At 36.4% G+C, this 14,383-nt stretch overlaps 1 protein-coding gene across 3 annotated transcripts in view; it reads right to left on the reverse strand.

Moving 5' to 3' along the window:
• CENPL (centromere protein L) overlaps nt 1-14,383 on the reverse strand; it is a 19,202-nt gene continuing 4,819 nt past the window's right edge. For all 3 annotated transcript variants that reach the window (XM_006734890.3, XM_081824639.1, XM_081824638.1), the window contains 3 exons: nt 11,408-11,659; nt 6,410-6,952; nt 1-4,122 (listed from right to left, as the gene is read on the reverse strand). In XM_006734890.3, the coding sequence (XP_006734953.1) occupies nt 4,051-4,122; nt 6,410-6,952; nt 11,408-11,659 (867 nt within the window). In that variant the 3' untranslated portion in view covers nt 1-4,050. The remainder of the gene's footprint in view (nt 4,123-6,409; nt 6,953-11,407; nt 11,660-14,383) is intronic.

Raw genomic sequence — 14,383 nt, forward strand, 5'->3', positions numbered from 1 at the left:
CAGCTGATCCTAAAATTCTTTGGAAATGCAAAAGACCCAGAATAACCAAAACAATCTTAGAAAAAAGAAGGAGAAGCTGGAAGACTCACACTTCCTGATTTCAAAGTGCACTACAAAGCTACAGTAACCAAGACAGTGTGGTACTGACATCAATGAAATAGAACAGGGTCCAGAAATAAACATCTACGGCCAAATGATTTTTAAGAAAGGTGACAGAGGCAACATGGGAAAATAGTCTTTTTAATAAATGGTACTAGAACAAATGAATGACATGAATGAATGAATATGCAAAATGATGAGTTTGGATGCTTACCTCACTCCATACATAAAATCTCAAGATGGATTACAGACCTCAATTTAAAGCTAAAATTATAAGATCCTTAGAAAAACATAGGAGTAACCCTTTGGGACATCAGATTAAGCAGTAAGATTTCTTAGACACAACACCAAAGGCGTAAGAAATAAAATAACTGATAAGCTAGACTTCATCAAAATTAAAAACTTTTACATTTTGAAAATAAATGAGTTCACCCTGGTATTTCCAATTCAAATTTAACATTACAGAGTTTCTACTTAGCTTACTTTATTTTATAATTGCATATCTTGATTCATAACATTGTTACATGTTTTATACTCAGTTGTTATATGTTGTACTCAGTTATCTTGAGTACAACTTAAATTCCTTTGCTGCTCTTTTCCTAAGATATAGCTGACAACATACAGTCAAAATACTAGGATTTAAAGATACTAAAAATAACTCTTTGTGTGATTATGGCATGAACTTAATATAGTTAGGTTTATTTTCAATTTTTAAGGATTGCTTTTTCTTTTTGATCCAATTTTGTTTTGTAATTATATAAAACACTTACATGGTTCCAAACTATAAACAAGGAACATTCAAATAAGTTTTAACTTTCATTCCTCTCCCCTTTACCCAGTTCCTTCCTTCCCCCTAATTAGTAACCACTTTCATTAGTTTTTGGTTTATCCTTCCATTGTTTTTTGGAAACAAAGGAAATACACACACAAACTCGTATTTCACCCATTCCTTCCGTAAAAGATAGCATACTATATATACACTGTCTACATGATGCTCTTTCAACAATGCATCTTAGAGATCAAGATCACTCCATGGCAGTTAGATATCTTCCTCAAACCTTTTTATAGTCACATAGTAGTAATTCACTGTGCAGCTACACCATAAACAATCCCCCTTTGATATGCATTTGGACTTTTTTCAGTCTTGCTATTACAACTATTGCTATACTAATACTAATACTATAGATAGCCTTGTACATGCTTCATTTATATTTTGCCAGTGAGTTTTGGGGATAGAATGCTAGAAGTGGGATTGCTGGTCAAAGGATAAATCCCACATAATTTTGCTAGATATTGCTAATTTCTCCATAGAGATTGTACCATTTCCAATAATCTTTTAACTGTTTTTCCTTTCACTCTTGTCCACCTATAACTCATTCTCCCTCATATCTTATAAAACATAGATTAGGTAATATTACTCTCCTGCTTAAAACGTCAGCGGCTTCTCATTGCATTTAGAATAAAATCCAATCTCTTCACAGTATCTACAAAAACTTAGATGATGTAGATCCTGCCTCTTTCTATCAGGATTAGGTTTGGCTATGAGCAAGAGACCCAAAATAGCAACAGCTTGTAGAAGATAAAAGTTTACTTCTCTGGGGCGCCTGGGTGGCTCAGTCGGTTAAGCACCAACCCTTGATTTCAGCTCAGGTCATAATCTCAGGGTTGTGAGATCGAGCCCCGTGTCGGGCTCCATGCTGGAGGTGGAGACTGCTTAAGACTCTCTCTCTCCCCATCTCTGCCCCCCCAACCCGCCCTCTCTTAAAAAAAAAAAAAAGTTCTCTGACATGTAAGTCTAGAGGAAGACCACCCAAGGGTGGCAATGGGGTTCAGCTTTAAGAAGTCCTCGAGGCAGGGCGCCTGGGTGGCTCAGTTGGTTAAGCGACTGCCTTCGGCTCAGGTCATGATCCTGGAGTCCCGGGATCAAGTCCCTCATCGGGCTCCCTGCTCAGCAGGGAGTCTGCTTCTCCCTCTGACCCTCCCCCCTCTCATGTGCTCTCTCTCTCTCTCTCATTCTATCTCAAATAAATAAAATCTTTAAAAAAGAAAAAAAAGAAGTCCTCGAGGCACAAACTCCTTTCAGACCATGCTCTACCAGCCCTATGACCTGACCTGCATCCCCGTGACCACAAAGAATGGCTAGAATTCCAGTCATTATATGTGTTCCAAAGAGAAAAGATGGAAGAAGAATAAGAAAAAGGCAAAGGGTACATGCCCACTGTTTTTTAAGGAAGATTCCTGGAAGCTCTACATGATCCTTCCATTTATAGGCCGTGAGTCAGAACTTAGTCATATGACTATACCTAGGTATAGTTTACACCTGAGAAAGGCCAGAAAAGGTCATCTTTATTCTGGACAGCCACATGCCCAGTCAAAAATTGGGAGACATAACCAATGGAATAAGTCTCTGCTGCACAATCTCTTCACTTTGATCTACTACTACTCCACCCTTACTCACTATGCTCCAGCCACACAAACTTCCTTTATTCCTCAAATAAGCCAAGTTCTTAGCTATCTCAAGGCCTGTGCTCTTGCCATTTTACCTGCCTAGCAAACCCCTCCACACACCTTCACATAGCTGGTTCCCTCTCACCACTCAGGACTCAGCTCAAATGTCACTTCCTCAGAGAGACCTTCTTTGACAACTGTATAAAAAGTCACCCCTTTCCATAATGTACTGCCTTATTTTCTTTATAACATTTATCTCAACTGAAATTATCTTTTACCTTCCTCCACTAGAATATAATTTCCACATGACAGGGATCTTTTTTGTCTTCATTGCTATACCCCTGTTGCCCAATACAATTCCAAGTATACTGTAGGAGCTTAATATTAGTTAAATGAATGGCTGTCTGACTCCAAAGCCCATGCTTTTTCCACTATCTCTGCTATTCATGGTATATGTGAAATAATACCCCATTCCAGAAATTAACCTTTGTTTTTAGAATGACAGCCTATTAAAATTATTTCCTTTCAAACAAATTTTTAAAAACATCATTTATAAAGTAAAACAAAATCTTCCGGGGCTCAATAAATTAAAAGAAGAGATTCAGAGATTTAGATACAGCATCTTGGGCAAGTCTCCTAAGTTGCTTGATCTCATAGTTTGCATCTATAAAATGGAAGAGTTGGTTAAAATGCATTCACTTAATCTGCAGATATTTACTAAGCACTGTGCTAAAGCAAAATTAGGGACATGGAAGTTAAATAATTTCTGCCCTCAAAAGCAGCTCTCAGTTGCCTTTGATTCCATATAATTGTTGGCTTGTAACATTTGTGCTAGAGAAAAAGCCTATGATTTCTCATTTCTGAGACATTAATTAAGGATCTGTCACCAAGACACTAATAAAAACACTGCTTCATTTTAAAAGTGAGTATTTAATTCAACATTGCAATAAGAATTGAACAGTATTAAAAACAGAAGCATATTAGTGGCTTAAAAAGTGTATATTAATCTCTAGTTTCCTTTGGAGGAGATTTTAATTGTCAACTCTCTACAGTGAAATGATACTAGGAAAATGTCTTTAGAAGACAGAAATTCCCTCTGGACCCAACTCTAAAATGCTTAAAAGGAATTGAAGGTTTTAAAGATCCAAATCAGAAATAATATTAGAGATACCTCATTTGAATCCTAAAAATTTAATGTAATAAACATTACATATTTTTTAGAAAGATGGTCCAAGAAAATAACAACTCAGCATTTTCTAGAATCTGGCATCCCAGATCATCATGACTATTATCGAGCACCTGGCTGTGATTCATTTACTACCACCTTCTTTGTTCTTCTAGATCCTTCTTGAATTCCATCTGGGCAATTCCAAAGGCACTGAGAGGAAAACAGATGCAGCGACAGATGCATATTTCTCCTGCAGGCCCTCTCAGCATAGCAATTAGGCAAATAATCAGTGAGAAAAAAGTATGTAATCCATCATGTATCGTCCCCACAAGACTTCAATCAATTTGAAAAATTGCCAGTTCTGTCAAATATGCCAAGACTCCAATAAGGTATTTATGACACAGAATCTGAAAAAAACAAAAAAACCCAGACATTTAAAATTAGAATTCTGATAACAAAGCAGTTTAATATTTGATAAATATTCCAGGCTTATTTTAAATTCCGTATCTGCAAGCTAAGATGAACCCAAACCACTGCTGCTCTAAGTCAAATAAATTTTATTCTATTTAATGAAGACTACTAACTTTAATAAATATACAACTATTAGTCAATGGTGCGTAGAAATAACTAAAGTTCTTATTTATCTTGATTTCCATGGGTGGGCTATCTGCATAAGGAATAAGGAGAGGAACAGGTATCCCTGAACCCCTTGGATTTATATGCAAATTGAGTATCTACATTTTCTAGAAAGATGTTCCATAGCTTCCTTCTTCTCAAAGGGATATATAATTCCAAAAGTATCTTGTAGAAACTAAGCAGATGGCAGAAACCTGGTTAATACACTAATTTCAAACTTCTGAGAGGCAGTACACTGTTGCAATTAAAAGCATAAGCTTTTGAGTCAGATGACTGGTTTCAAATTCCAACTCCACTTATTAGCTGTGTGATCTCAGGGAACCTACTTATCCTCTGTGCTAGTTTCGTCTTTACAAGCTATGTCAACAGATTGTTGTGAAAAACTAAATAAGACAGTATACATAAAATGCTTAATAATGCCTGGCACGGCTAGTGCTTAATAAATGTTCACTATCAAAAAAAATTAAAAAATGTTAGCTATCATCATGGCATTATGTGAAGGTAGGAGCCAGTTACTGTCTTATATCATTAAGCGAGGCTCTTAGTGGGGTGCCTGGGTACCTCAGTAGGGTAGGCATCTGACTTGATTTTGGCTCAAGTCATGATCTCAGGGTCATGGGATCAAGCCCGGTGTTGAGCCCTGTATCAGGCTCCACTCAGCATGGAGTCTGCTTATCCCTCTCCCTCTGCTCTCCCCTCCCACTTGCTTGTTCTATCTCTAAAATAAATAAATAAAATCTTAAAAAGAAAAAGAGGCTCTTACATGTATAATAGACCAGATAAAATCAATTTGTTAAAGAACCACCTTTATATTCATAAGAACACATTATACATAACAGTTTTTAAATGTAGTTTACTAATGGAATGTGGGCATATGAAAATAAAAATCTTAAAATATACAAGGACTTCATGAACACTGAATTCTGAGGTGCTAAAATGGAATTTTTTTCCTTTATAATATCAAAGTAACAAGGTATAGTATAATCTTTCAAATGTTTTACTGCAAACCAAAGAAATAAATTTAACATCATGACCCAGTACAAGCAAATGTATACCCTTACCACATGTGATACACTCATTTATATATTTTCTATTATATTTCTCTCTTGTTTTTTTAAAGCTGGTCTCTTCCCATCAAAATTATTTTCCAACTTACTATTGCATTATGACCTTCAGTTTGAAAAACATTAATATGGTACTTATAGAGTATGAGCTTTTTGGAACCTAAGAGATAAACATTCAAATACTGACTCCTCCTCTGACTAAGCTATCTTGCAGGTATCACTTTCACCTATCTTATTTTAAAAATAAAATGTGGATAAAAACACCTATTTTAAAAATAGGTGTTATTTCTAAAAATAAACTCAATAAATTAAAAATAAAATTTTATTATTTTAAAAATAAATGTTTCCTTATTTTAAAACTAAAATGTGGATAAAAACACCTACTACAGGGTTGCTCTAAAGATTAAAATTAAGGTGTATTAAACTCCTAGCACAGTGACAAGACCAATATTCACTGTTTACTGTGGCTATATTTTAATACATTTTAAATATATTAATATATTTTATTATATTTAGGTGCCTACTCTCAGTTTATTTCTGATACTTCCTCTAGCAAGTACTTCATAGAGAGTAAAACAATGCCAATTATTTCTTTCCCAGTAGGGAGAGAAAAGCCTAAAATATAAAAATGACACCTTAGTTATGTATTTCTGGCTATAATTTTCTGATCTAACACACAAAATCCTCTGTTGCTCCAATAATTATTTCAAAGTTTGACAAAACAATTTTTAAAGTTTCAAAGTTACTACAGAATAATTCCTATTATTACCAAAGTCTATAGCACACAGCATACAGTATCCTCCCATTATAAAGCTATATCTAGAGGCTGAAGACTTTTTAGTAAATCATTTATAAAGCATAAAATAAAATATCTCTACTGTCTTGAATTAGCATTCAAATGTGTTTCTTCAATGTAGAAAATACAATTACCATACATTTTGAAAGCTATGTAACAATAAGGAAAAATTACTTAACTAGATTTGTTCAGACTAACCTTTATTTTTCCATCAGTATGTGCTGAAGCTACAGATGTGGAAACACGGACCAATCTTGTGGCTGATAAGTGAATTTTGAAATGCCTATGGAAATGTGAATAAAGGCAGTCCATAAATAAGTCAACTTCCTCCTGAGTAACTTCCCCAGGTGTTTTGTGGACACTGTCCCACAAAGCTTTGGCATCCTCTGGATGTATGGCATAAGAAATGTCCAGACTTTGAGGGCTACAGGGTACAGACCAAAGAAATTCGGTAGCAGCCATATACTGGTCCATTCTGCATGCAGTCCACATAGCAGCCATCCAGGAAAGATTAAATGCATTGATTGCTAAGGGACTGAAATAACAATCAAAAGTTTTCTGAAACCAGGTTCCTACTATGGCTGTATTCGTCTCTGCTCCATTTGCAAGGAATAAGGGTACACAGGTGAAATCTTCTGAAACAGTCTCTAGAAGACTGTCTCCAAATATACAGCAGAACCAACCAGTCCACAACACTTTATGTTCTCTGTTCTCAGATGGCAATTGAGATTTTGACAGAATCTACAAAGAAAAAAAAGGTTAAGTTCAAAAGTACATTTACTCCTAAATTACATCTTCTCAAAATCAGTACATTTAAAAATAAGAAGATATGTTGTACTACTTGCCAAAAAACACAAAGGGAATAATCTCCCTAATCACTATTAGGATATATCAAGTTAATTGACCTACCTCTTAATGCTCTTATTAGGATATGGTATATGGCAAGATCTTGGTACAGCCAAAATGCAAAATAAGGAATGCCGATATGGTGTAATCAAGTACACTATCCTAAGGGAAAAAAATCTCAAAATCTCAACTTCAGAAGGGACTGTAAAAAGTCACCAAATCCAAAGTGCTTGAATTCTTCCTAAGGCAGCTCTATCAACTTAAAAACGTTCTCTCATGTTAGGCCCACAGTTCCCACCCGCAGGTCCTGTTTTCTTCCTTATGTGCATGTAGAGCAAATCAAATCTAATTTCTCTTCTACAGGAAAAGCCCTTCAAATATTTGATGACCCCTATCATATGTAATGTCAAGTTCAATATCTCCGTTTCTTCAACCATTCCTCCTATGCCATACACATTATCCTGGTCACTCTGAAATTATTCTGCAGGGGAGTCATTCATAAGTGAATATAATTACTTCAAAAAGATCTGATTAAAGGACTGTAACCGGGGTGCCTGGGTGGCTCAGTCGTTAAGCATCTGCCTTCGGCTCAGGTCATGATCCCACGGTCCTGGGATCGAGCCCCACATCGGGCTCCCTGCTCAGAGGGAAGCCTGCTTCTCCCTCTTCCACTCCCCCTGCTTGTGTTCCTGCTCTCGCTATCTCTCTCTGTCAAATAAATAAATAAAATCTTTAAAAATAAATAAATAAAAAATAAAGGACTGTGACCATCTTTAACCTGGATTATACAACTATTAATATAATCTTAGATTGCAGTAGTTTTCTAATTTTTAGTTGACAGCTTTACATAAATTATCCCTATTCGTTTTTGCTATTAATAGGTAAATCTCGGGCGCCTGGGAGGTTCAGTTGGTTAAGCGACTGCCTTCGGCTCAGGGCATGATCCTAGAGTCCCGGGATCGAGTCCCACATCGGGCTCCCTGCTCGGCAGGGGGTCTGCTTCTCCCTCTGCCCTCTTCCCTCTCGTGCTCTCTGTCTCTCATTCTCTCTCAAATAAAAATAAATAAAATCTTTAAAAAAAAAAATAGGTAAATCTCTGGGCACCTGGGTGGCTCAGTCAGTTAAGCAGCCAACTCTTGATTTGGGCTCAGGTCATGATCTCAGGGTCCTGAGAATGAGCCCCACGTCAGGCTCCATGCTTAGCGGGGAGTCTGCTTGAGATTCTCTCCCTCTCCCTCTCCCCCTCCCCCTGCTTGTGTGCTCTCTAAAGTAAATAAATAAATCTTAAAAAAAAAAAAAAGGTAAACCTCCCCTAATATACAGAGGCAGTATATTTATTCCTATTAAAATTTTAATCTCTTTCAATTTGACCCATTGCGCCAATCCATTCAGATTTTTCAGAATCTTGATTATGTTTTCTAGCAGACTGACTAACATCTCAAACTTCAAATCTATAAAGTACATGACAAACATACCTTCCAGATATTCATAGTTTTAAAGTTTGACCAGGATAAAGTGAAGATCACAGCCCAGTATCATACCTCTTTAGAGATAAGCATTTTAACAGTTACTTTTTGCATATTTCTCCTCCTTGTTCAAGAGACTGTAAGAGACTCAAAAGCCTTTAAGCCCAGATAGGTCTATCACACTTTCATAACCTAAAAGTTCTGTAACTCTGTGAAGAAATGAGATTTAACTTGGACACTCTACTAAGAGTTCAAGAAGTCATTTCTATTCCTCACAAGAACGTTTGCCTGTTGACATGCAAATCACATCCCTTCTCTGGGCATCAACTGCTTCATTTGACAAAGACTGCTGTCTACCCAGTACCTATTTTTCCTTCCACAATAAAACTGTGCTTTTAATGAGGTGGCAAAGTACCCACTAAAACAGAAAAATTTCCTAGTCTGCCTTCCAACTGGAATGTAAAGAGAAGTTGTTGGGTCTTAGCAGTCTCATTAAAGATTCATTCGGTTCACCTTCCTACTTCCTGCCTGGAACTGGCAGAGAATATTTAGAGCTTCAGGAGCCACCTTAGACTTAAGATGCAACCTTAAGGATAGAAGCCATGCACCAAGGATGAGAGAGAAGATGGAAGAAGAAGATGGAGAAGATGGAAGGAGCCTAGATTATTAATTCATAAAGCATATACCAGCCTTAAACACCTTACCTCCAAACACTTTTTGATAAGACAAATAAGCCTCTATCTATTAAACCTCAAGACAGACATTTAATTCACGGTTATTTGGTCTTTCTGTTTTATGCAGCTAAACCTAATCCTAGGAATCTTGAAGATCCTTGCCAATATCATGATCTATACCAGGGGCTAGCAAATTCTTTCTGTAAAAGTCAGACAGTAAATATTTTAGGCTTTGCAAGCCACATGGTCTCTGTAGCAAATACTCAAACGTGCTGTTGCAGCACAAAAGCAGCCATAGACAGTATGTAAACAAATGAAAGGAGCACTGCTCCAGTAAAACCTGATTTCCAAAAACAGCAACAAAAACAAGCAGCAGGTCAGATTTGGCCCGCAGGCCATAGTTGGCGTATTTCAGAATTTGATTTATAATGACTAAGATGAGTTCACTCAGAAGAAACAGAAGTAGCAGGCATGAATAATAAATCCAGTTTCTTAATCCAAAAATAGTCATATTACTTTTAAATACTACACATAGGAAGGAATGTTACATTTCTAAGAGTAACCTGGCATGATATATCACAATATATGATGATAGATTATATATGTGTGTGTGTATATATATGTGTTTGGGTTTTTTTTGCTAAAATTCCACTTCTAGGAATTTAGTCCATAGAATTAGACAGATACACTTACAAAAATGTAATATTCTTGGGTTTTGTGTTTTTTAAAGATTTTATTTATTCATTTGAGACACAGAGATACAGAGAGAGAGAAAGAGACAGAGCATGAGCAGTGAGAGAGGCAGAGGGAGAGGGAGAAGCAGGTTCCCCGCTGAGCCAGGAGCCCGATGTGGGGCTCAATCCCAGGACCCTGGGATCATGACCCAAGCCGAAGGCAGATGCTTAACCATCTGAGCCACCCAGGCGCCCCCAAAAATGTAATATTCTTAAGGACATGAGTAATTATCTACAACACTATTATTAATTTTAAAAAAAAGGCCATATGCAAAAGTATGGGCAATAAAATCCCAATTTTAGTAGATCCAGATAACCAGACAGATGTATCTATGTTCATGAGAGATATTGATCTATAGTTTTAATAACCTTTGTCTAGTTTTAGTATTGGGTAATGCTAGCCTCACAGAATGTGTAAGGAAGTATTCCCTCTGGTTCTATACTCTGAAGAGACTGCAGAAAACTGAAATAATTTCTTCCTTAAATGTTTGGCAGAATTCACCAGTGAACCCATCTGGGCCTGATGCTTTCTATTTTGGAAAGTACTGACTCAATTTCTTTAATAAATAGAGGTTTACTCAGATTGTCTATTGCCAAATAGATGTAGACCAAAATGTTAAATTGTGGTTTTCAATTTTCTTTGTATTTTTAAGTATTTTCTAAGTTTTCTAAAGTAAACATGACTATAATGTAACTGGAAAAAAAAACTTTTTAAGTTAGCCATATCTAATTACTATAATTTGGTCAAACAAGACATAAAATAGGTTATAAATCACAAGGTTAAAATTTTTTTTAAATGGTAAGAATATACCACAATTTTTTTTTCTTTTTTTTCTTTTTTTAAAATTTTATTATGTTATGTTAGTCACCATACAATACATCATTAGTTTTTGATGTGGTGATCCACGATCCATTGTTTTCATATAACACCCAGTGCTCCATGCAGTACATGCCCTCCTTAATACCCATCACCTCTAAAACCCTGTTTGTTTCTCAGAGTCCATAGTCTCTCATGGCTCATCTCTCGCTCCAGTTCCACCCCTCTCATTTTTCCCTTCCTTCTCCTAGCGTCCTCCATGCTATTCCTTATGTTCCACAAATAAGTGAAACCATACGATAATTGACTTTCTCTGCTTGACTTATTTCACTTAGCATAATCTCCTCCAGTCCCATCCATGTTGATGTAAAAGTTGGGTATTCATCCTTTCTGATGGCTGAGTAATATTCCATTGTATATATGGACCACATCTTCTTTATCCATTCATCTGTTGAAGGGCATCTTGGCTCTTTGCACAGTTTGGCTATTACAGACGTTGCTGCTATGAACATTGGGGTGCATATGGCCCTTCTTTTCACTACATCTGTGTCTTTGGGGTAAATACCCAGAAGTGCAATTGCTGAAAATACCACAATTTTTAAACCAAGACAGTGCCAATTCTTTTCCCCCGGGAAGCAAGGATTGCTTATATAACATACCTGAACGAGAAACGCTTCAGAGTCTCTTTGTGTTCCTTTCATTCCTAGGAGAGTGGAGAAAGTCACTTTGATGTTGAAGTCTTCTCCCACTTCCACAGCAAGCCCTTTTTGCTTTTCAGCAGCAATAAATGCACTCAGAAGTCTAGAATACTCTTTGAGATTAGTATAGGAGAATTTATATAGGGGAGTTAGACTATATATAGTCCATTGTTTATGCAGAAGGAATGCAACTTTTTGAGGATCATTATCTTCCTACAGGAAAAAAAAGTCAAGACAAGTTTAAATTCTCATTTACTAACATTTCCTAATTCTTAATCATAATATTTTAAATACTTAATACAAATCTATTACTGGGTACCTGATCTTTACACTCCAGCCAAAATAGAGTTTGCAGGACTCTGAAGATCCCTGAACAAGTCTTTTCATTTGCTGTACCTTCACTCTGGAATACTCTTCCCATATGTGTTCACATGGCATGTTCCTTTCCTTCACTCACGTCTGTCCAAATGTCACTCAAGAGGCTACCCTATCTAATTTTGTCTCACTCCAATTTTGTCACTTTATATCTCTTTAACATGCCTTTTTTTTTCAAAGCATTTATTACTATATGACATTATACATTTGTCTGATTTTTATTGTCTGTCTTCCTTACTAGAGTGTAAGTATGACAAGAACAGGGATTTTGTCTATTAGGTGCTATATCTCTAGCATCTAGAATGGCTGTTCAATAAATATTTATTGGATGAACATTTATGTTTGACTTTTAGAAATTTAAAATTATAGATTTAGAAAACAGTAACTACTCCTGGAGCATTTAATTTGATTAGTTTTAATTATGTAATTTTCTTAAACGTTTGGTGGTAAATCCACTCTATAACATAATGTCAAATTCAGTAGATTAAATAAAAAGATACTTGGGAGCATTTCTGCCATGTTCTTTTTTTTTTTTTTTTTTTAAGATTTTATTTATTTATTCATGAGAGACAGAGAGAGAGACAGAGGCAGAGGGAGAAGCAGGCTCCCTGCGGAGCAGGGAGCCCGATGCGGGACTCAATCCCAGGACCCTGGGATCATGACCTGAGCCGAAGGCAGACGCTTAACCGACTGAGCCACCCAGGCGTCCCTCTGCCATGTTCTATTAGAACCACAGGTACCATCAAAAACAAAAACACTTCCTTCATATTGGCCCTATGACATTACTGAGGGTCTTCACATACATCCCCATACAGGTTCCTACTTTCATCCTGAATTGAATTTTTCTATAAAATCCATAGTTTTTGACATAGTCTTACAGCTCCAACTATCTTTTGGAACTTTCATTACAGTTGTCTACTTGATAAAACTATTTCTTCTGACTAGAGTGTTCATGGAAACTTTTATAAAACTTATATAAAAAGTTATAAACTTTTTTCTTGTTATGATCAAAAGGTACGGGAAAATTATTTGTTTCACAGAGATAAGGAAATGAATTGGACATTCCAATCTTTATATACAATTTCTGTTTTATGGTTAGGAACGATCACTTTCATTACCAGCACTAGTAATTTAAGAAACTTTTCAGAAAGAAGCAAAAATTTTCCCATATCTCAAGAGATATGAGGCACACAACATGGACAAGAAAACAAGACTATAGGGAGGATGTGGGTGACTGATCAGCCAGAATCCTTGCTATGTTTCTCAAGACCACACATCAAACCCACACTGACTAGGGTTTTATTTCATGGTCCACTGACATCACAAATTACTAATGTTACCTTCAGAGTTGTTTATGAATAATCAAAACAGAGAATGTTGCCAGCAGACAAACGAGACAATATAAACATCAAAATAATTTAGTAATGATTTAGAAAAATTTGAAAAAAATTCATTAAGAAAGATAGTTAAATAAATAAATAGAGGAGAAATGAGAGCGGTTTATAATAGAATGCCAAAGGCTGGTTGGTAAATATGGAGCAAATGGAGTTGGAAAATCATTATATTGTGACCATCACGATAAATATAGAATCAGACAAATATAATCGATGGATGTTAAGTGTAAGGGGAAATTTTGATGAGGAACAGAATATTTACATTATCCTAAAGTGTTTCCCAGACTGTTTATTAGATGCAGAGAGGAATAAAACAGTGACCACTGGGTAACACCTTGACAGGATGATCAAAACTGACATCACCTCCGTGCTACCAGATGTTATTCCCCAAAAAGGAATGTGTTCCAGCCAATACATAACTTCAATCTAACCATGAGGAAACATCAGACAGATACAAAACAAAGAATATTCTATTTAAAAAGGAAAGGGGAGGGCGCCTGGGTGGCTCAGTTGGTTAAGCGACTGCCTTCGGCTCAGGTCATGATCCTGGAGTCCCGGGATCGAGTCCCACATCGGGCTCCCTGCTCAGCAGGGGGTCTGCTTCTCCCTCTGCCCTCTTCCCTCTCATGCTCTCTCTCTCTCTCATTCTCTCTCTCTCAAATAAATAAATAAAATCTTTAAAAAAAAAATAAAATAAAAAATAAAAAGGAAAGGGGAGGGGCGCCTGGATGGCTCAGTCTTTGAGTGTCTGCCTTTGGCTCAGGTCATGATCCCAGGGTCCTGGGATCGAGCCCTGCATCAGGTTCCCTGCTCGGCGTGAAGCCTGCTTCTCCCTTTCCCACTCCCCCCTGCTTCTGTTCCCTCTCTCACTGTCTCTCTCCCTGTCAAATAATAAATAAATAAAAATCTTTTAAAAAAATAAAATAAAAAAGGAAAAGGGAGGAAATTACATTCTTCAAAACATCAATGTCATAAAAAACAAATACTGTGGAAATGCTCCAGATTAAAGGAAGTTAAAAGACATAACAGAGGTGGTACTGATAGTGTGAATAATAGTTTGTTTTTGCTATTTCTCATTTATTTTTATTATCTGGGAGATTAAGAAGACACTAAAAATATTAAAAAGTAACAAAAGTCAAAATGTTTTGCTCACAGATTTTCTCAATTA

This window comes from Leptonychotes weddellii, chromosome 6 (genome assembly GCF_054177405.1).
Source record: "Leptonychotes weddellii isolate Sample4059 chromosome 6, ASM5417740v2, whole genome shotgun sequence".
Classification (NCBI taxonomy): Eukaryota; Metazoa; Chordata; class Mammalia; order Carnivora; family Phocidae; genus Leptonychotes; species Leptonychotes weddellii.